The following is a 21,244-nucleotide window of genomic DNA, read 5'->3' as shown; positions in this document are numbered from 1 at the left end:
CAAATTACAGCTTTGTGCCCTACATTTGGGGTTTGCACTGATGCACTTGTATTGATAGCTAGCTAGAACTGGAGCAAAATTTCCCTTGTAGGCTAGATCTAAGAGCAGCATTGAGGTTGTGCGGGGGGGTGGGGAGGGGCTGGAGCAGCAAAACAGTCAAGGCCTTTGTTTTTTGTAAAATGTGTTTTTTTTACTGTTTGTCAATAGCTTACTCTTTGTGCGGAGAGAGATCTCTACTTTCTCAAAACAAACATTTAGTTTTGAAGTTAACACAGAAGTATTTGTTTGGTCAACTTGTAAATACAGCACAGAATTTTGCAGTATTTTCAAACTGTAGTCACTGTTCAGTTATCTTGGTTTCAGCCGGAAGTAATGGTCTCCTGGGAAAAGAAGCTAATATTTGAATGCTTAAAATTTTTAGCTGAAGTACGTGAAAATAAATTGATTAAGTAGCAGTCAGTATATGAGTTTCTTACCAAAATTAGTTTTCAGAAATTTACCTAAAAGTTAATTTGGGGGGCAACCTAGGTTAGTGTGTTGTTATCTGGGAGCTGTGCAGGCAAACTGTGAACCTGCAGGGCTGGCTGAGAGAGCTGTGGAGGCAACGAATCCTGCGCTGGGGGAGGAATTACATCAGACAGTTCTTTTTCTGGCTGTGTTTCTTCAGCAAAATCAGTAAACTCAAAATTTGCTTCAGACCCTGTAACAAAAGAGAAAAAAGAAGCCTGTTCTTATGTTTGCTGAAATTCAGTTTCCTGAAATGTTCTCTGATGCACTCAGAATTTTTTTTTAGAAAAAAACTTCCACACGATGCTTACACAAGTCTCTAAACACCATTAGAAGTCTGGGCCTAAGAAACAAGGGAGCAGCACTGCTGCACTTTGCGGGAAGAGGACATGGTGCAGGCCAGGTTGGATGGGGCTCTGGGCAACCTGGCCTAGTGGAAGGCAGAGGGTTGGAAACAGATGGTCTTTAAGGTCCCTTCCAACCCAAACCATTCTATGATTCACAACAGCTTGAGCCGGGTATTTGTTGTGTTCCCATCTTTGCTAATCATCTCACCTTGCTGCTTACCACCTTGGCTCTTGCTGCCCCCCTTTCTAAATTTCATTTATTTATTTATTTATTTATTGAACATCCTTCTTCCTCTGCACCTCCTGCAAAGGTTCCCATCGGCTGTCTGTGTCTGCGTGGCAGCAGGCAGAGCTGAGGGCTCCTGTTGTTGTGGTGCTCCTGGGCCCAGCTGCAGGCCTGCTTCACTCAGTCCTGGGGGGACTCCTGATGGGTCAATGTCACCTCCCAGCTACGCACCACTTACAGAGCCCTCTACTGCTCAGCTCTCCAGTGTATTTTGTAGCTCGCAGCCCAGCCAAATGAAGAGTTTGGTATGCGGCTCAGACATGCCGTCTCAGTATTTCCCTGCTGTCGATTTAGTTATTGGATTTTATTTCTGCCAAATGATTAACGGTCTCAGGCATTGATGCTATTTCATTTTATGAGATATAGTTTTAAATATTTGTCAAACTCGAGCTCTTTTGTTTAGCCTACCTCCATTTGAATAGGGAATATATTAATATTGTTGAGGCAGTTCAAGGTCACAGTTGTTTATAATTATCTGTCTTGCTTTTGAAAACATTCTGTGAAACTCATCAAAATGAATTTTTCTATTTTTTTTTATAATGACTATAAATGAGCAAGTGGGAGATTTCCAAAATTCGTAATACTTTTCAGTATTTTATAAAAAATACTTTGTTATATAATGTTTGCATGTGAAATGCTGATATGCCACTCATAGAACACAAAATGATGAGAAACAAGATCAAATGACTTAATTCTCCTTCGTTTTTCTTTTACTTAGCCATAATAAATTTGTGCAAACCCTTTCCTTCATTTCTTCCCCTCCTTCCCCTCAAGGCTGTATTCCTTTATTCTGTCTTCACTGATACCTGAGCAAGGGAGAAGTGGCTCTAATGACCAGTTAAGTATTTAACAGCATAGAAAATGGTGCATAAAGAATATACAGATCATGAAATGCAGACAGATGCATACAAGTGGCTAAGGCTGAATGTGCATCCTCAACTTGGATTTTTCTTGGGTTTTATTTAGTGCTTACCCATGCAACTGTAGCTTTCCAAACACATTTTGCTGGACATGGAACACAAAGGGGTTGTGAAATGACGTTTTGTTAGCAATATATGTTTAGGGGCGTGAGGGAGGTGGGGTATTTGGCCTAAAATTCCATTTTGGCAGCTTTTTGGAGTTATATGCGTGGTTTTTGTTTTGTTCCTTTTGCATCGTGGGCTTCAAGACTCCTACCAATTAATTCTGGAAAAAGGCTTAATGTAGGCTACTCCTCAAGAAGGGGTCTATTTTAACATTCGGTAAACAGATAATCCATTAGGACAACAATATACATTGTGGCAAGTGCTATCCTAGGTTTTTTTGTCAGCGCTTATTTATGGTCTTTTGATTTCGCTTCCCTCCTGTGGTGCAGTTTCAATCATTCTCCCTCCAATCTTTGTTCTCGTATTCATTGCAAGCTGAAAACAAAGTAAGAAAGAAGCTCATACGTAGCGTTCTATTCTTGGCCAGTTCTTCCTCTATAGCAAGAAGGCGGTTGTATTTGGTCACCCTTTCTCCACGGGAAAGACCTCCCAACTTGATAAACCTGGCACCCAGTCCAACAGCCTTAAAACAAGAAAGTGCGTATTTTAAAACTATGTGGTTTGGGAAGTGATGTCATTTGTAATTATTATACACGGTATCCTACTTCTAACTTAATCTTGTATTTTTACAAATAATAAATGTCCTTGATGAAAGACTTGCTGGATACAAACAATAATTTTCACTGGCATACAATAGGAAATTTTATTTGTAAATGTAGCTTTAATACAAAAGACTAAATATTATCACTGTTAAAATTTTTTAGATATAGTATTATTACCATTCAGAAATGTTTTAACTCACTTTTTTTTTTATAAAATGATGCAACCAAATAGATTCTATGCACTTTTGAATATACTCCCTGATTTGGCAAATTTACTGTGTTCTCTTCAGACTCAATTAGCTCTCTGTGGGGGGAAAAAAGCAACTCTAGAAAAAGCCCATTTCGTAAAATGTTGTTTCTTTCTCACACAGAAACAGGCTTTCTCCTAAAAAAAAAATAGTTCGTGTTAAAAGCAGTATTTTGGCAATTCTGCAATTGAACAGCTTTCAATACTTACCAGATCCACAAGGCTATCATCAGAAGATTCTCCATCTGGACTTCCTAATATGGTAATATGTCTTTGACCTATATATAACAGGAATGTAAAACCTTCATTAGTATATATTTTATAAATTCGACACATAAATTGGACTTTTTTTTTTCCTCCCCCCTTTGGGCATTCTGTGGTTAAATGCGAACAGGAGTAAAACCAATGAAACCCATCTCATAAAAATGTAGACTATATTAGTTTGCTGCCACTATGGCATTAACAGTACATTTTGTTTTATTTTCAGCATGGATAAGGGAATATCTAACATGCTATCCTACATCTTATCTCTAGCTGATGTTTCTGGTAACGTATTCTACAAGCCAGGAGGCTGTTCTATTTATTTTAAATATGCTCTTTACTATAGTAATGATTTTTCTTCACTATAAGTTTACCCTCATGACTGCATGAAATGTTTAGATTGCTATTTACTCGCTTTGATATAGTTATTTTGGGCTTTTTGAAGGAATAAGGAGAAGGAAATTATAAAATTGGATACATTAAATTTGTCCATCTATTCCTTGGCTATAAAGGTAAATAAAAAAAAAACTACAAAGAGAAATCTTACATATGAAACTGCACAAGTACTGTTACCACAAAGGCTCAATAATATGTAGTCAGTAATCTATGTAAACTGCAGTTTTAAACATTTTGGACTTGTTTGGGTTTCTTAATTATTACTGCTAATATTAGTCAAAATTCAGATTATTGTTATTCAGATCATTTGTTTTATTTAAATTCTATTATCTAGCTGTACAACACTTATCTGCAGTGTCAAAGGGCATCCACATTCAAAACATCCACAATATATTAACTTGCTATAGTTGAAGCCTGCGTCCTGTTTTAAGCTCGCGAACACAGATTTGTGAATCAAAACATGAATTTTAGTTTCTTCTGACAAACGCTTTCTAAATTTGAAGTGGTGATTATTAAATAAAATTATGTAATATTTATGGATGTACCAACACTATTTATTGACTTGTAGGGTTAGAAAGCAAGCATTTTAACTCCTCTACTCACCATCTAGAAGTCCAGTAAATTCTATGAGGTCTGATACCTTGGTTTGATTAATATATTTTAGGACAACACCACTGCACATCGGTACGTTCGTGCTCTGGTCTATTTTAAGTTTGGAAATATTTGCAGCAGCATCTTCAGCAATCAGGTAACATTTGGAACCAAGGGCACAACAAATGTTACTCCATTGTTGTCTGTCCTGCATAAACAATCAAGTAAATATCTGCAGTTTAAAACAACAAAATGAATGCAAATCCTAATTGAGATAAAAATTAAAAAATAAAATACAAAATTAGTTTGGCTTTAATGATAAAGATACTTTCCACTATAAGCATATATTTTATATTTTAAATCTGTCAACCAAACAAAAATAAAATACAGGAATTTTGTTTGAATTTTAAGATTTTGCTGGAAAACAATTCTTCTAATCTGGAATTAATCAAAGCTAGTTGCACACAGGCACAGTTTTAAATATTTCAAATCAATTGTACGAGTTTGCTATTTTAATTACCTTTCCTGAATTGTATTTAATTTTCATGGACTATAAAATAATTTTCCATTGCTTTATTTAAAGGTCTCATTATTGTGATAATATGTGAAGTGTCATAATCTTTATTTGAATATAAAATAAGGAAACAGGAGGCAGCCATAGACTCAGTGACAGATATGAGGAGAGGATGATCAGACCTACAGGGAACAGCTAAATACAACACTCTCTTTCTAGCAAAGCTCCATTTTTTAGGGTCTTTGTTTCTTGATTTTAATGCACCGAGATTTAAAGAGAAATAGAGGATAAAAATATGTAAATAATTTGAAATAAGAAATTTACAAATTAATTTTTCTTTATGTCCACAGCATGCAAAGTTCTCATATTAAAAACATTAATTTTCTAGTTAATAATTCTGATAGGGATAATTCTTGGTGTGTGGATCACAGAAATTTGTACCTATATACTTGCAATCTGTATGAAAGTCCATTCCTATGAAGCTTGCAAGCCCATATATAACAGAAAATGAAGTTTTTGATGCATGGACAAATGCTTAAACTTAAGCACTAAAGTGGTCTGCTGTCTGGAATTGCTGAACTGGTACCAGGGCTAATCCTCAAGGACCTAATTATCTGTGGCAACGATGTGGCTTAGGTAAACTGCAGATTTCTGAGGAGGGAAGGAGAGGCGTTTTCCTTAACAGTACTCTATTTCAAACTTTGCTTCACTATCTGTTGCAATTCTTCTGCAGATTTTCCTATTGCAACTATATTTTTTCATAAGAATTTTCAAGAAAGTTTGCAGCCCTGGCAGGAGTGGGGAATAATCTGGTGTTTTGGAATATAGGCGTCAGTTTGAAACAGTGCAGGGAAGCAAGGCTACCTAGAGTAAGGTAACAACATACACCGATATTTGAAAAATAAGCTTTTAAAGTTTCAGCTAAAAACTGGATTTTGCAGATCATCTGTTTCAGAATTATTGATTCAGGCACTTGGCAGATTCATAAAGACACTTTGGTTCCCCCTTCATTCATATTCATCATGTTATTTTTTTTTTTTTTTTTTAAGAAAAACAAAAGTCATGTATTTATGTTTAAAAAAAAGGTGTACAACTCCACAGCAAGAATAAGTTTTTATTAAGTTGTGCAGCTGTGGAATCTAGGTCACAATTGTAGCTTCTGCTTCAATTACATTTTTATCTTCTTGTGTAATATATGGAAGCTGAATTGTATGCATAAATGCTTATATTTGAGGTTGTGCAATTTCTTTCATCCATCAATAACCTGGTAACGTGCTTAAGAGTATTCTACTTTATTGTTGTAATCTATTGCCAACACTTGATTAACCCATCGAACTTTGATCACAGTGATAAAATACACTTTTAAAATTCTGCTGAGCAATGGTGCCAGTTACAGGTTTGTTCTGGCTTCGGGTATAAATCTTAATTGTAAAGAATAGCTGTGATGTGAATTTTTTTTCAGTTGTTCTAAGAAACATATAACCATGTCCAAATTTTTAGTTTCTCCTGTTTAATGTAATAACATTTATATATTACTTGAATTTTGTAATTTGATTTTACAATACAATTTTAATTATTTACTTAAATAAGAAGGAAAATGTAATAAAAATGACTGTGGTTTAGCAAGCAGAATCAGTTAAAAAAAAAAAAAAAAGCATTTTCCTGTTATTCCTTAAAGTATTTGTACTATCCATATTCTGTTCGTGCCAAGATTATTTTCTATCAGGAATTAGGTCAAACATATTGAAAAATGTTGTTGCCAATTACAGATATGCAAATGAATTATTACCTACCCTTTTTTATACTGGTATTTCTGTACTTAAACACTCTATAAACAGAAGCTTCATATTTTGTATGTTTTGTAAAAATGTGAAAAATTCACTGGTCTCACATAAACTATCTTACCTCTTTCCTTAAGGGATCTACTAATGCAATAATAGAAGGAAATTTATTAATCAGTTCCACATACACGTCAACCATTTCATCAGGACTTTTGAATGTTCCAGTAAGTATTTCATATTTTCCTTTAACCTAGTAAAGTAAAAAGTGTAAAAGATAAGAGCGGTAATACTTCAAAAAACAGATTAGTAATGTAAGCTTGCAGGTCTTGTAACACTAGCATCTCCATGAAGGCAGTGGACTGTGTGTTCTTCAATAAGTGCATATTCACTTGTGTACTTTATGTCTGTGTGTACATTGTTACAGAAATATTTGCCTAAAGTAACAGTACATTGCAGTGGTCTCATGCCAAAGGTATCATTCCCGAAACAAGGGAGATCTCTTTCAGCATTTTCTAGGCAACGCTGACAGTTTTACACAACTTTGTCATAAAATTGGCAGTACTTGATAATTTTATTGTATCTTGTATGAGAAATCTTTGTGTTTAAAAAAAAAGTTAATTCTTATTTCTCATTTTCATTAAAAATATTGCTGTGAGAATGGAACATACCCTCAGTACTCAAAAATAAGACAATACCTTTCCTTGCTTCTTTGTCCTCTCAGAAAAAAAAAAAAGTTTTCAACTAGTCTAATCATTAAGGGAAGGATAAGCTGCAAAATATGAGGATGATTAAGGGTCACTGGCACCATCAAATTATGCCAGAAAAAACACTGCTTTACTGACTTTAACAGTACAATAACAAAGTTACAGAATTGCTGATAATTATTACTGATAATTCATTAAGATTTCGATCATTCTGAGATAGGATTAAGACATCATAAATTGTCAGGAGAGCAACACTGTTTCACAAAATATACTACTAGTAGAAGATTTGCTGATACAGTACACCTAAACATGCAGAATCTCACAAAATACTAAACCAAATAGAATAGCTAGTTTCTTTTTCTGCTTAAGAAAAAAAAAAAAAAAAGATTGATCTTGGAAATAGGGGCAAGAACACGAGGACTTCAGCTGGAGATAAATACACTTTATCTTAAAAAAAAAAATCTTGATAAATTAATAAACAGAGAAAAGGAGTAAAGCTGGCTGATGCAGGCAGAGCTTACGTCACTCGAATGTAAAGGTTAAATCATGAAAGTAACAGATTTTTGCAGGCAGGACACAAGGCATAACGGGGGGTTGCCTTGGTCCACTGAGCCTTACTCCAGGCAAGGTGCATCAGTATGCTGGTACAGCTGCAGAGGAGGAATGCGTGTCAGCGTTCTCACAGCTCCCACTGCACTGGGCGACTGGAAGGAGGTCAGCATGGCTTGTCTCCTTGCTCTTACAATCCAGTAATGTATCTGCTACGTTTGTAGGACTGATTCAAAGACAATTTATAAATGCAGAGACAAAACTTTTGGTTTGCTTGTGGAAAACAGATTTGGAAGCTTCTAAGTGAGTTTGCAATACAATAGTAAATTGCTAACAAATAACTGTATTTCTTTAAAATAAACCAACAAAACATATACCGAAAATAACTTACGTAATCCATTAATTCATGAGCAGCACAATTTATTGCTAAATACATGTCTGTTCCTAGCTCCAGACCTATGTTGTTGCAAGCTGTTTGCATTAGGAGTAGAGGTTGTTCTAGATTATCCCATCCTGTTATTAGGCAGCCTAAGTGTGATACTCTTTTTAAGGGCGGTAGCTGGAAATAAAACAAAAATAATCTATTTATTTACACATAAATCATACTTACATATGTATTCACTGTCAGTACAACCTGCCTTCAGTCATCACAATATAAATCTGTTCTCACAAATTGCATTAGGAACTTTAAGGACAATTCTCTGTGAATGAGGGGTTACCAAGCGCTAATAGATAGAAAACAAATCATCCTTGGAAATCTGTCTAGTCATGTAGTTCCCATTTTTATATGGCCAGTACTGGTTTACAAAATCATTTTAAAGGCACACCTAACAATCACGGAATTGTCGTGGATGCTGTGGAAAAGCTTCTGGTGCTATGGAGCATCCCTTTACCACAGAAATAGATTCTCCAGTTTTAAACTGCTTTTACTCATTTATCCTCAACGACAACTTTGGTATTGCCTTTCTAGGATGCTCAAGAAATACTGGAATGTTCCAAGTATTCTGGAAGGAACAAATTTCATAGAGGGGAAATACCTCTAGCACAGCAGTATTGAGTTGTCTGCCTCGAGAACAGTATTCCTGTAAAAAGCCATGATCAGATTTGCATTGAGCAAATGTTTCATGTGTTCTTCTATGGTGTTTTTTTTTTTTTTTTTTTCCCCCTCTGGAAGTTTTCAAACACTGATTTTGACTGTGAAAGTCTGTGGATTTTGGATTATAAAGAATAACACCAAGTTGCCCAGAAAGCAACAGGGTAAAATCCTGTGTTTGTCTGGAGAAGTCATTCGGAAGGCACCAGTTTTGACAAGAGCTAAAGAACTAACTAGAGTGGACAGAAGAGAGACCTTCATATGAATGTTCCGTCATATAAAAAAATGTAGAAAGAAACCTCTGGTCAGATTGGTATGAAATCATTCTGTAGCAATCTGCAAGAAGGGAGAAAGAATCTATTTGACTTGGAGCACTACATTGCTGCAATAGACAGTAATAGATGGTGTACTCTTCCTGCCTTTAATGTGACATAGCACTTAAGTTTGCTTTTTTATGTGATTTGTCCCCATATGATGCACCTTGTTGCATTCTATTAAAAGCACTGTTTATCTTTACAAAACATTTTTCCACAGTCTTGACTTCTATAACCTGAACAACTGCTTTCTAGCATTAAATATTTAAACAAGCAAAAGGCCCATAGGTCATCAAACAAACCAACAAAACAAAGAAAAAGATTTAAGATATGACAACTATTTTTAAATGTGCTTTTAAAAAACATATTTAAACATTTCATATATGATAGGGCTGCACAGTAAATGCTCAAAACATCAGTTATTCAATTGCTTCAGCCTCAAAGTAAGTCTGACTAAAATGAAGTTGTCACTATTGTAAAGAAAAGCCTAGGAAACTTTAGTAAACAGTCCTTCATTCTAAGACACCAACATACTGAAAAAAAAGGTGCAAATTCTTGTTTAAATGATTTCTTTCACTGCCTATTTTGTCATTTGTCCTTTTTTTACTCAAAAAAAAAATCAAATTAGCATGATGTTTTTATCACTTTAAAATTCAGTCCCACTTCTATCTCCTTTAGTTTTCTCCTATTGAAATAAATTCTTTTTTTCAGAGAATCTAATGCATCGCTTCCTTAGGTTTACCTTAAGAAGTACTTTAGCTTGCTACTGCAGTACACAGAGAGATAAGAATGTGGAAATTAACCACCAGAAAAATAGTGGCCAGCTGATTAGCGATGACAGATTGTGTGGTTTAAGCAACAAAACTGTTTGAAAACTTCTGCTCATCCTGTCTTGTATACTCCACAAACGCAACAGTTCTTACCTGATAATATTTTAATTAGCTCAGAAAGGAAAGCAAAACCAACATGGCATTTCTGTCTATTTTTTTGAAAACTTATCAATAAATTACAGATTTTAAAGTAAACAAACAACAACAAAAACAACAACAAAGATCATTTGAATCAGATAAAATAATGCCCTGCCACTACTGCAAGTGCTGCCCTTCAGCTACTTGTTCCTATCTGCCATTATCGATAACCTCACACAGGAACTGGAAACTTAATGTAGCGTGACTAAGATGGGAGTTGCTTCCAGAGTTAGCAAAGAGCACAATATGCAAGTCTTACAGGTAATAGTTTCAGGCTTACAAGAACAAAGGGCATGTATTCTGCTGGTGCTACAGGCCCACATTTGGATGACTTAACAAGGTAAGAAAAATGTCTAGGTTCCAGAAGAATTCCCTTTCTGTTAATGTTCTACAGGAAGGCAAGGTATATAGTCAGAGGCATCTAAATTACCATGTAAAATATGGCCATTTGGAGTATTTAAAAGTCTTGCCTTGACCTTTCCAAAGTGGTAATGTAGATTAATGTTTCATTTCTTAAGAACATTTTGGTTCCCTGCTGTTGTTAATACCTTGTTGAAGGCTTAAAATGAAAATCTCTTTTCTTACCGGAGCTTTCTTCCCTGTATTAGGTGCTTTGCCTTTCTTATTGTCTGCTAGTTGAGGACTGGGCTGTTGGGAAGGTAGGAAGAAAGAAACAATGAAAAAATGCCATGGAAAAGCCCCAAAATTACAAAGAGATATCAGATTAAAAAAAAATCTCTATTTTTTAGACCAAAAGTCTGAATTTTGGTCTAAAGAGTTTGCAAGTATTTAATTTAGGATATAGCATTCAAGACAAAGAAACTATAAGCAACTATCTGGTTTTATTTTGTGGTGGTAATTCATTTCAAATGCTTATTTCTATCCTGGCATTACCCTAACCATCATCTGTTTTTCAAAATACTCCCACCTACCTATCAGTAATACCAGGGTTCTAGCAAATGAAAATCTAGACTCTGTACTAGGAGAAATCTAACAACCTCACTTTGCAAAAAGCATATACAAGTACCAAGCTTGGTATTCTACTGCAATAATAATAATACCTTGACAAAGATATGTTACGTGTGTGTGAGCCTTAGCAGGATCAGAACCATACGTTCACTCTGATACCATTCTGAACCTTTCCTGGTTCAAATAATGAAAGTCTTCCTATGCCTAGAACAATGCTTTATTCTATCTTCATTAATTTAATATCACTAAATGGCCAATGTCTTATTCATCTGTCAGAGAAACAAATCTTCTATTCTGTGCCATAAGACTAAATGTGATAACGTGCTAAATGTTCTATGTTTAAGCTTAAACAGACAATAGTAGTAGAAATGTCAAATGAAGTACATCACATTATTAACACATTTTTATTGTACCACTTTCCCTGCAGGTTCCAACAGTCTCATCACTTCTTTCTGTATATCCAGAACTCTTTCTATGCCCTGAAATGAAACGACGGTATTCTTCAAAAGAAAGATAAATTATTTCATTCTAGCAGCTTAAATCAGAAAAGAGAGCACACTTCTAAAGGCAGACCTCAATATAAAGTCTTAAAAAACAAAACAAAACCTCTTATAGACTTCCATAACACTATCTCCCACCCACAAGTGCAGTCCAGTGTCCAATGATAACGGGTTAGTAGCAGTGGAATGAACAGAACTATTTGATTATGCTGCTGAACAAAAAAGTAAGAGAAGTGGTCTCTTGGCCAAAAAGAAGTAAACTTTTCTGGTCTATCTAATATATCTATCTATAGATCTATCTATCTAATATCCTGGTCTACCTAATATCTGAGAAGTGAAAAGATCTTAATCACTGTCCACGATTGAGATTTCTCTAGGAGTTCCTAACTGGAAACTCTGACAACATTTCCAGGAAGCAGGAAAAGAATCGCTGTCTTCGTTTTTTACGTTGGGGAATGGAGGAACACTCCAGCTAAACGAATCCACTGCTTTTAACAAAAGGCTGTTTTTCCTTTTCCACTGAGTTAGGAAAAGTTTAATGCTAACTTTGTAAATCAAAGTTCACGTTTTCTTAAACTGTGCCAGTAACGGCAAACTGAAGGGGGCAGAAGTCAGTTACAGCTGACAACATATCAACACAGGAGGACCTGCTACGCTTACTGCACTGCAGCAAGCAGCTTGCTACTTTCCCATGAGCACTAGGAGGCATTAAGTCTTTGAGAGGTACAGAATTGGTAACCTTATTAAGAGCTCTTGGTGACAATTCTAAAAATCTAAAGGAAAAGGAAAAAGAAAGAGAATCGAGCTCAGCTATTTGTTCAGGTCACCAGCATACAAAGTAGAAATCACAGCCCTAATGTAGGCATCTTGTGCAGATACATTCTTTAATGCAACACATGGCTAAACAAAAAGAGGGTGTTGACCCAGTCTGTCTCATCCATCCTTCTTGCCCCTTGAATAGATTTTGTTCTGCTTTGTATTCCTGTCTATCTTCACAATTTCATTTTTAAAGAAATTTGTTCCCAAAGATTTTAAGCTCTGCTGTGAATTTGTTGAGTTTTGTTGTTTTGTATGCGCTGCAGATCAACTCATACTATTTATAATCTACTAATAAAAAATCACATTTTAAAAGACTAGTCTGTTATTGTTGTATAACAATTCTTTTACATCTTCTTCAGTGCACCGATTTTTCCTGTATACTAACACATGCATTTTAAACTTAAAATCTTTGTGTATCTTCATTTAAATCTTCATCTATTTACTTCTTTTAATGTTCCTTGTGTTAGAACTCTGCACTAACATTCGTTAAAACTTTGACCTTGCGAGTAAACAAAAAAATGAAAAATATAGATTCTAAGGATTGTATTGAAAAGATATATATACTCACATACATATATAGTTTGTGAAATTTATAGAATATACATTAATATTTATTAAAAAAAAACGTAAAACAACGAAACAGGACCTGCTTGAGTGATAACTGAGCTGGTGGTATGAGCATAACTTCTTTCACTAATTTCAGTTTTGCAGGTGAAAATTTTTCACAGTTCAACAGAGTAATCATTGGATGTGGCAGAGTCATTTCTTTAGGTGAATCCTGTAATTGGGAGTACCGTGTGAAAAAAGTGTTAAAAAACAGAATCATTTATATGTATATAAATGTTTATCTTAGTTATGGCACAGGGCCAGTTCAAAGCCTGCTACAGGCAACTGTCTTATGGATGTATTTTATGAGGTATATTTAATCCTACTTTCGCGAGGGACTCCTGACTTCAGAATTCTAGAATTGTGGTAATTGGAATAAAATAAACAAAATGACAGAAGTCCCACGTACCTGATTATATTTCAGCAGTGCTATATGTAAGTACAATGGGATATGATTAATAGTGGCACCAGCCTTAGCTACAGCAAGTGATGTTCCCCCAATAGCTAAGCTGCCACAAAGCACTGGTTCAATGGGTTCTGCAGGCGGGATTGTTCTCTCTGTACTTGACATCTTCTTCCCTGTGAGACACAGAGTAGCAGCTAAACATTTTATTGGTTTAAAACATGTACTTATGTACCGTGGTTGTGCAAGTAAATAAAAAGTCACGTTTTGGTAGTGCAGTCAATATGTAACAGAAGAGTCAGTTCATTTTTTTCCTTAAACTTGTCATTTGCTTTATACGAAATGACGTTACAAGTAAGTAAAGTATCTGTCCTCACTCTGATTTCAAATGTGATTCAAATCTCCTTCAGAGATCTTTCAGCCACTGAAATCTATGTTTATATGCAGTAATGTCATACCATTTTTCAGGTTCTTTTCATCAACACGTTTTCAGTAGCCTTTATTGGCCTCCTTATATGCTCAGCTTTTGCATAAACATCTTGGAATATTACATTATAAGCTGACTGGGAGTACGCATACTTGATTTCTTCTAATAATGAGCGTGAAAAAAATTTAGGCCTATTACAGTTGAGTTTTCCATAAAGAGAACAGATCAGGTCTTTTAAATATTCCATACACGTAGTCTTGTTTAATTTTCAAAAGAGCTTACTTCCCTTTCAGATACAGTAGCATAACTTTTGTCAAAATGCTTGAAACCTTGCAGTTCCCACTACTGTACTTGTTACCTACACTTCTTACCAGTAAGCACCTATGTGAAATAAGATGTCCGATTCTCAAAAATCACATGCATTGGGTACTTTTTTGTAAATCTGACCAGCTACTTTGGTTCCTAATAGGAGTGACATACACACGTTAATTTGCTGTGGAAGTTTTCAATAAAATATAAATGCTGCGGGATACAACTCTGATAGGCAATAAAATATGCCTAAGGACCTTAAGCGGATATGCAGATTACACCATACATCATTCACATGCTGCACGTAACTTCCGCACCTCTTACATTGAGGATAAAGAGCTACACACACAGTACACTGGTAACCTAGTGCTGAGCAACTCCAGTAAACTGCTCTGTCTTCCAGAGATTCCTTCCACTACACTACTTTTTAACCTGCAAAAATGGCAACATGGATGCTATTTCTGAAAGCACCTGCTGCTGGAAGTTGCCATCCGTTACCGCTCTCCTGTCACAACACGAAGCTACAATCATTGACTCCTAATACTCAGATATTGGTTCCAGCAGTAGTATTGCAGTCAATGTCACAATCAAATACAAATAAATTAAAATGAATGAAAACAAGTAATATAAGTACCAGTAGAACCTTAACTAAGCACACAATATACAGCATGATGATATCTGGATGGACCTGACAGCTTCAGATGTTTTGTTTCAGATGAAAGGCGAACTTAGAGTACGCATATAGAACATATTATTTGGGAGGTCTTACTAGGATTTTATGAGAGTTCAAACTAAATTGGTAAGTAGATGATAATTTGCCAAAATTTTATGCCATTCAAATAAATGACAACAGGAAGATCTTTTTTTTCTGAGGATAATGCATACATGGAGGTAACACAGCATGCTTTTTTCTTTTTTTTTTTTTTTGCTATATATAGTAATCCTTTTTCTCTACTCTTGCACCATTTTTTTCTTCAGTAGCATTGCCTGCTTACTTCTTTTTTTCACTCTATTTCCTGTCTTCCCCATGTCATCCCCTTCCTTTTTTCTTTTTCACTTTTCACCTTTATTTCCTCCTTTTGTCAGTGTTAGCCACAACTTTCCCTTCCTCCCTTCCCCTTTCCATTCTTCTCGACTTCTATCTTCATTCTATTTCCATTTTCCTTTTCAGTTCTATGATTCTTTTCTTTCCTTATCATTTTCATTTTTATTCTTCATTTGCATCCTCCTCCATTCTTATTCCTCACTCTGAAGAGTAATAACCTCCTGTCTAAGACAACTGTAAAACAAAGGCAGAAACTCTGTTCAACAAATGCAAGCGAATGATGAGAAAATTGTTTTTTCCTATCATCTCATTCCTGAAGGAGAAACTGCTGTGAGCAGAAAGATGATTTAGGACAGAGTAACTGAACCCCTGAACATGTGACACTACTCTTTAGTGTCCACAGAAGTATTTTAGCATCTTTATCAATATCGGTATTACAGGTCTTACAGAAAATATTAAAAGGAAATAAACTAAAACCTGGTTTTGCTGCTTTTTTTTTCCCAGATAGTGCCACTGCTGATGGAGCACAGGAAAGAGGGGCTGTTGCTTCTTCTTCTTCCTTTTGAATTTTTTTTTCTTCTACCTTTTTTCTAAAGTATTCACTGAGAGAAAAGGCATAAAGATTATTGGTTCAAAATAGTGGTAGGCATGTGAAAAGTAGACACACTATACTTGCTAAAGATGCTGGGAGATGGATTAAGAGCATCTGCTTGAGTTTCTGCCACGGTCTCATTGTGTGAAGCTGAGTAAGTCAATAAATGACTATCTTTTCGTAGTTACCTGCATCACTGAGTAAACAAAAAGAACCCATAAGCAGGTATAACAAATGTTAGTGTGAAGAATAAATTTGCATTGCATGGGTAGTAACAGACAGTAATCCTGTCATAACTTTACGACATATAACAATTTAGCCTAAATTGCTAATCCAAGATGTAAGTTGTACGCTGTCATCTGGGTGGTTGCAAGCTCAGAGTGGCTGCATTTCAACTACATGCATGAAATGGAAATTGCATACATAGTCACACAGACACCCAATTCAGACAAATGGAGCACATAAGCTACGTAAGGTAGCGTTAAGTAATGTATTAGTCTTATTTAGATTCACTTTAGATGGAAGAATTTCTTTCAAAATGAGTCCTTATTCTCTTGAGAAAGGTTTCCGGCTAATCCACTTGGAAGGCAATTAGGTCTGTTTGCCACAGTTTGTGTTAAGTGTGGCAACCCAACAGCTACCCCTCCAGGAAAGCATCACTGCATTCAGCCAGGCAGCTGACAGAAACACTTCCAACTAGAGACAGAACAGGATGACATGCCACACTACTGCTTCCCGGGTGAAGGAGGCCGTAACATCGCCAGGTAGTTTCTCTAAGGCTAGTAAAAATACATTCAGATACATGTGATGTTTTTACTGCAGGGCTTTTTTTCTTATAAACAAAAATATTTCTTTGTAATGGAAAAATACAGCCATTCATTTTCACTTGAGATTCCCCTATGAAATATTTGCATGAAACAATACATACGACTGTTTACTAGAAAAACTTTGTTTCCAAGAAAGAGTAGAATACCAGCTAAAAGAAACTAATTACTCCAAATAAAAATCCCTTAGGAGTACCCTGCCCAGAAAAAACACTCCAATAGATCCTGAAAACACTATCTATCTATCTATCTATCTGTTCTGTGGATCTAGCTCAGTGCAGAAGACATAACACAAAGGCCTTCCATACCATTTTTCTTCTGCAGTGCAATGAACAGAACAAGCAGAATTGCAATCGGAAAAAGCTCCCACCCTGGATTAAACTGGCACCGAATGAGTTTCTTACACTCATTAACATGTTCAAGCATTTTTTCTCAGACTCCTAGTTCCCCCCCCCCAAAATCTAATTCCTATAAATTTTATTAAATAAGGCTAATTTTCATATCATAATTATGAAGCAGCAGGAAATAATATACTGTAATATATCTTAAATGCACTTCATATTCTAAAACTATACAAAAAAATAATATTAGAAGCATTATTGTATATGTTTTTCATTTACCTATAAATTAACAGTATTTCAAATGCAGTAACTTGTTTTGCAGTAACATAAAAGAGTAGAAATCACATGCAAGACCTACCCAAGCATCTTATCAACTTCACACTGGTCAGTAGGCTTCAAGTCCCTTAACACTGCGTTCAGGGATTCATTCACCCATTCCACAGCAGTGGCAACACTGTCACTTCTTTCTTTCTCATCACCTTCATTTATTTCAGGTGAAGCATTTTCGGGTACATGAGAATGAGAAGACATTATAGCAGAACAAATCCTCTGCAAAATAACGTAAAAAGACTTAGAGCACTATTTCATTTCTAATTTGGAAATTTGAAAGAATAAGAAGTTGATGTCCTTACCAGCTCTACAAGCACCCATCTGCAGAACTACTGTTTGTTCCACTGAACTGATCTCTTTTCATCCAGCACCTCCTTCCTGGTCTCTTACAGTCTGGTACTCACAGACCTTATTCAAGTTTCTCCATCTAAATTATAACTACTTAGGCAAAAACCTTGTGACAGATCTGCTTTACATATGCCATTTGTTATCAGAACAGAACGGAGTTATTTTAAAGATCATACTGTCATTACGACATCTTCTATTGCAGTTGTTGTTAGCTTGTTGTACCATGATTCATCAGCATTTATGTTTAATGCCATTACTCATGATCACTTACTTGTTGTCTTATTTAGGTATTTTAAGCTTATCTTTCTGTACCACAGAAGGATGACCAATACTTACAAAACTCACCCAATGGAAACATCATTTACAGATATCACAGAGCTGCCTGTATTAATAGTATTAACTTTACATACTGTGAATATCTTTGAAATTATGTTTAATTTCTTTAAATTGGCTCCTTTCAGGGATCAAGAATGGAATGAGTCATAGTTTAAGTGCAGGTGAGATATATGTTTGACTTAATTATCACCCACATCATCTCAAAGTAAAAGTTCCTTCACCTACACCTTGTTGACACTGTGCTATACTTTTCTTTAACATTGCCCAAAAATAGAAATATAAGGATCTGAAAACAAAAACAAAAGAAAACTGTAGATAGTAAATGAACTTACAGGGCTAGACATGGCTGTAAGGAAAAGCAACACGATGCATTGTTAAGACAGACAAAAGTTTAACGTAGAAAGATGCTCTGTCACATTACATTCATGAAGTAAACAAGTATTGTCCAAAAAGTATTGTCTAATTCACAGAGCATAAAGTTTTCATAGTTGTTGTCAGTGGCTAACTTTTCATGGCTTTTCTTTTCATGGCATTTTTTGAGTACATACAACATTATGTACTCAACTGGTGAGTCATGGAGATTCATCTTTTCACTAAAGATGCAAACTAAAACGTTCACTAGGATATGAGTAGAATAGTACATCTCCCTGATACTGTCTTATTAAATAAAATAAATAAAACAGGAAGAAGGAGCTCATACCTTCTCGTAGTTTTTAACTGTGCAGTATATTTCCACTTCTAATGTTGGTTTACCAACTCCATCAAGAACTTTTCTTCCAGCTAGTTTGCATATTACTGGAGCTTTTGAAAATGTAGAAAAGTAGTTAGCCTTAAATGAAAGAGAAAGAACCCATCAGAAGTCAGTTGCTATGCAAAAAGGTTTTTATTCCATTAAACAAATTTAGATTATATCCACCATTGCGCAAATCTATTTTTATGTCCCAATCTTCAACATACTTGTGTTACACTGCACATTTATTTCTACAGCATCTGCTTAAGAATCATTCCAGGGAACAGATACAAGTTATATGGAAAGTCCAAAGTCATATCCAGGTTAGATGAACATGTGTTTTATTTTACAAAGCTAGTGATGGGTATCATCAAGTATCTCCTTAGCCCTCCCAGAAAATAGGCATTTGCCCAAAGCTTACTTGGATTTACACTATGTAACAAAAACAATCATTGTGCTTACAATTCATGTGCTACCCATCTTCCCCTGGTGATGGCAAAACACTTGGAGACGGGAAACAGTGAAATGCTTCATTTCCACACACTTTCATATACTATTTTAAAGAGTTACACCCTATTTGTATTCCTTGTAGTTGCTGTATCATCACTACCAGATGTTTCATTAGTAGGACTCCCTACAATATTTTGTCAAGTTGATACCAGATATAACTGGTGTGAGGCCCACACTCTTTCCAAGAAGAGCTGAAACATGCCCAGTCTCTTTTATTGCAACTGGCCCATGGCATCAGTGTGCTGACCAGCAGTTTTACTAGGGATGCCCACCAACAGCCTCCCAAGGCAAAGTACTCTCCCTTTGCACCGAGACCAGCAACCAGCATATAACAAAAAGCTGTGATGCTGCACAGAACTATATGGACCAGCATCATCGTGCCACTTGCCCCAAGAGGCAAAAATGAAAGAAAATTGCCCGAGGCAGTGGCAAGCCCAGTGTTTAAGTGTACTTTTAGCCACAGAAACCTCGGGCTCCTCTCATCAGCAGCCACTGGGCTTATAAGGGGCACCAGGGCAGGTCACAGCTAGGGCTGCCAGAAGACACCCGAGAGGGGCCTACGGGCAGGTGGGGGGCTGCGGGGAACCTCGGCCAAGCCTCCACCCGCCCAGAGGCGGCAGCAGCCCCGCGGCCTCCCTTAGGAGCAGCCGGGGCGGGCGCCTCACGCGTTGCGGCCCCCCTGGAGGTACCAAGGCCCCGTAGAGATCTGCGGGGCATAGCGGGAAGAGGGCGTTGAGCGCCTCCTCCACCCGCTGCGGCACTCGGTGGCCCCGGTAATACTCCGCCGCCTCCCGCCGCAGCTCCCCGAGCCGCCCGCCGCCACCACACGGCTCCATGGCAGCGCCCGCCGGCCGTGGCGACAAAATGGCGGCGCCCCCCTTCTCTCGCGAGAGACGAGCGCCGTTGGCTCTGAGGCGGGAAGCGCGGCGCTGAGGGGGAATGGCGCCGGGCGGGCCCCGGGCCGGAGGGGGTGGCAGCGCCGTGTGAGGGCGGCAGCGCCCCCGGCGGTCCTGCGGCTGCCCCCGGGAGTCCTGCGGCTGCCCCCGGGGGTCCTGCAGCTGCCCCCCGGCGACAGGGAGGGGCGGTGTTTGTTTGGTGTCTTTCCTTCGTGCCGCGCTGGCTCTTTCCTCGGAGGCTGGTTATGATCCTCCAAGTCAGAATGCCTGGGGCAGGCGCTCTTTAGTTTTAAAAGTCGCCGAACAACGAAATTGTGTAAGATTATCATCCTGAAAGAGAGACAGATTATGGTTTGTGAAATGTCTAGTGAGGATAACGCTGCAAAATGCCCCAGTAACTCTACTTCTGCATTTAAAAGCCCTTTACTTTCAATGAAAAGAAACGTTTCACAACCTAAATGATCATTTTTAGTCTGCAATTTCCTACAAAAACTTTCACTTTGTTACACTGTTCATTGGTAATTTTGTTGAAGTAACTGAAAATGGAGATACTTAAAAAGCTGTTAGCTGCACACTTCCTCAGCTCTAAAATCAATATGTGTAGACCTTTGCTCATTGTATGTTCACTTCTCTGGGTTGGGCAATAATGAAGAAAAATCCCTACTGAATCATTTTCTTTCCCTTTCACATCCTTCAGAAATAGCACGGTACCTCTCTAGAGAGTTAAACCCTCTTTTTTTTTTTTTTTTTTTTTTTTTTCCCCTCCTTTTCCTCCGAAGAAGTTTTTAAACTGACACTAGCCGTGCCTTAAAGAAGGGAAAGAGAATAAATATCTGGTGAGGTTTCGCTGGCTGAGAGCAGTTCAGTGCGGTGGGCCGCTGCTCCTCAGGGCGCGTTGCTCTTCCTGAGGGGCTTGTGCAGGCTCTCAGCTGGGTGTTATGAGAGGAACGGACTCAGACCAGCATTGCTCTTGCCCACAGCATTCAAGTTTTAATTACATAATTCTTTACGAACGTACTTCTCAAGGTGATGGTGCTCATTCGGTGCTTTCCGGGCATCATCTTCTAGACCATA

General features: G+C 37.1%; 1 protein-coding gene across 6 annotated transcripts; it reads right to left on the bottom strand.

The window, feature by feature from the left end:
- Positions 1–51: 51 nt before the first annotated feature.
- On the bottom strand, positions 52–20,479 carry ENO4 (enolase 4). Of its 6 annotated transcripts, none has more exons than XM_040563924.1 (14): positions 19,964–20,477; positions 18,735–18,863; positions 17,379–17,569; positions 15,741–15,865; positions 13,489–13,658; positions 13,120–13,251; positions 11,568–11,633; positions 10,771–10,833; positions 8,202–8,369; positions 6,682–6,807; positions 4,275–4,470; positions 3,225–3,292; positions 2,571–2,688; positions 52–700 (listed from the first exon to the last, which is right to left on the bottom strand). In XM_040563924.1, exons 1-14 carry the CDS (start codon positions 20,108–20,110, stop codon positions 525–527), a joined length of 1,875 nt encoding a protein of 624 aa, XP_040419858.1. In that variant the 5' UTR covers positions 20,111–20,477; the 3' UTR covers positions 52–524. The 6 variants fall into 6 exon arrangements, with proteins under 6 accessions (XP_040419858.1, XP_040419857.1, XP_040419860.1 ...); XM_040563923.1 differs by having other exon boundaries at positions 13,120–13,257; positions 19,964–20,475; XM_040563926.1 differs by having other exon boundaries at positions 13,120–13,257; positions 18,735–18,835; positions 19,964–20,148.
- Positions 20,480–21,244: the final 765 nt, after the last annotated feature.

This window comes from Cygnus olor, chromosome 7 (genome assembly GCF_009769625.2).
Source record: "Cygnus olor isolate bCygOlo1 chromosome 7, bCygOlo1.pri.v2, whole genome shotgun sequence".
NCBI lineage: Eukaryota > Metazoa > Chordata > Aves > Anseriformes > Anatidae > Cygnus > Cygnus olor.
The sequence above is the reverse complement of the archived record's forward strand: the minus strand, read 5'-3'. Positions and strand labels throughout refer to the sequence as shown.

Excerpts from the sequence above, each read along its gene's own strand:
- ENO4 (XM_040563923.1), bottom strand. The coding sequence starts at position 20,110 with ATGGAGCCGTGTGGTGGCGGCGGGCGGCTCGGGGAGCTGCGGCGGGAG. Across the intron at positions 15,866-17,378 it reads GAAGTTGATAAGATGCTTGG|TGAATACTTTAGAAAAAAGG; the intron begins GTAGGTCTTGCA and ends CTTTTCTCTCAG. Across the intron at positions 13,659-15,740 it reads AAAAAAAGCAGCAAAACCAG|GGAAGAAGATGTCAAGTACA; the intron begins GTTTTAGTTTAT and ends TGTGTCTCACAG.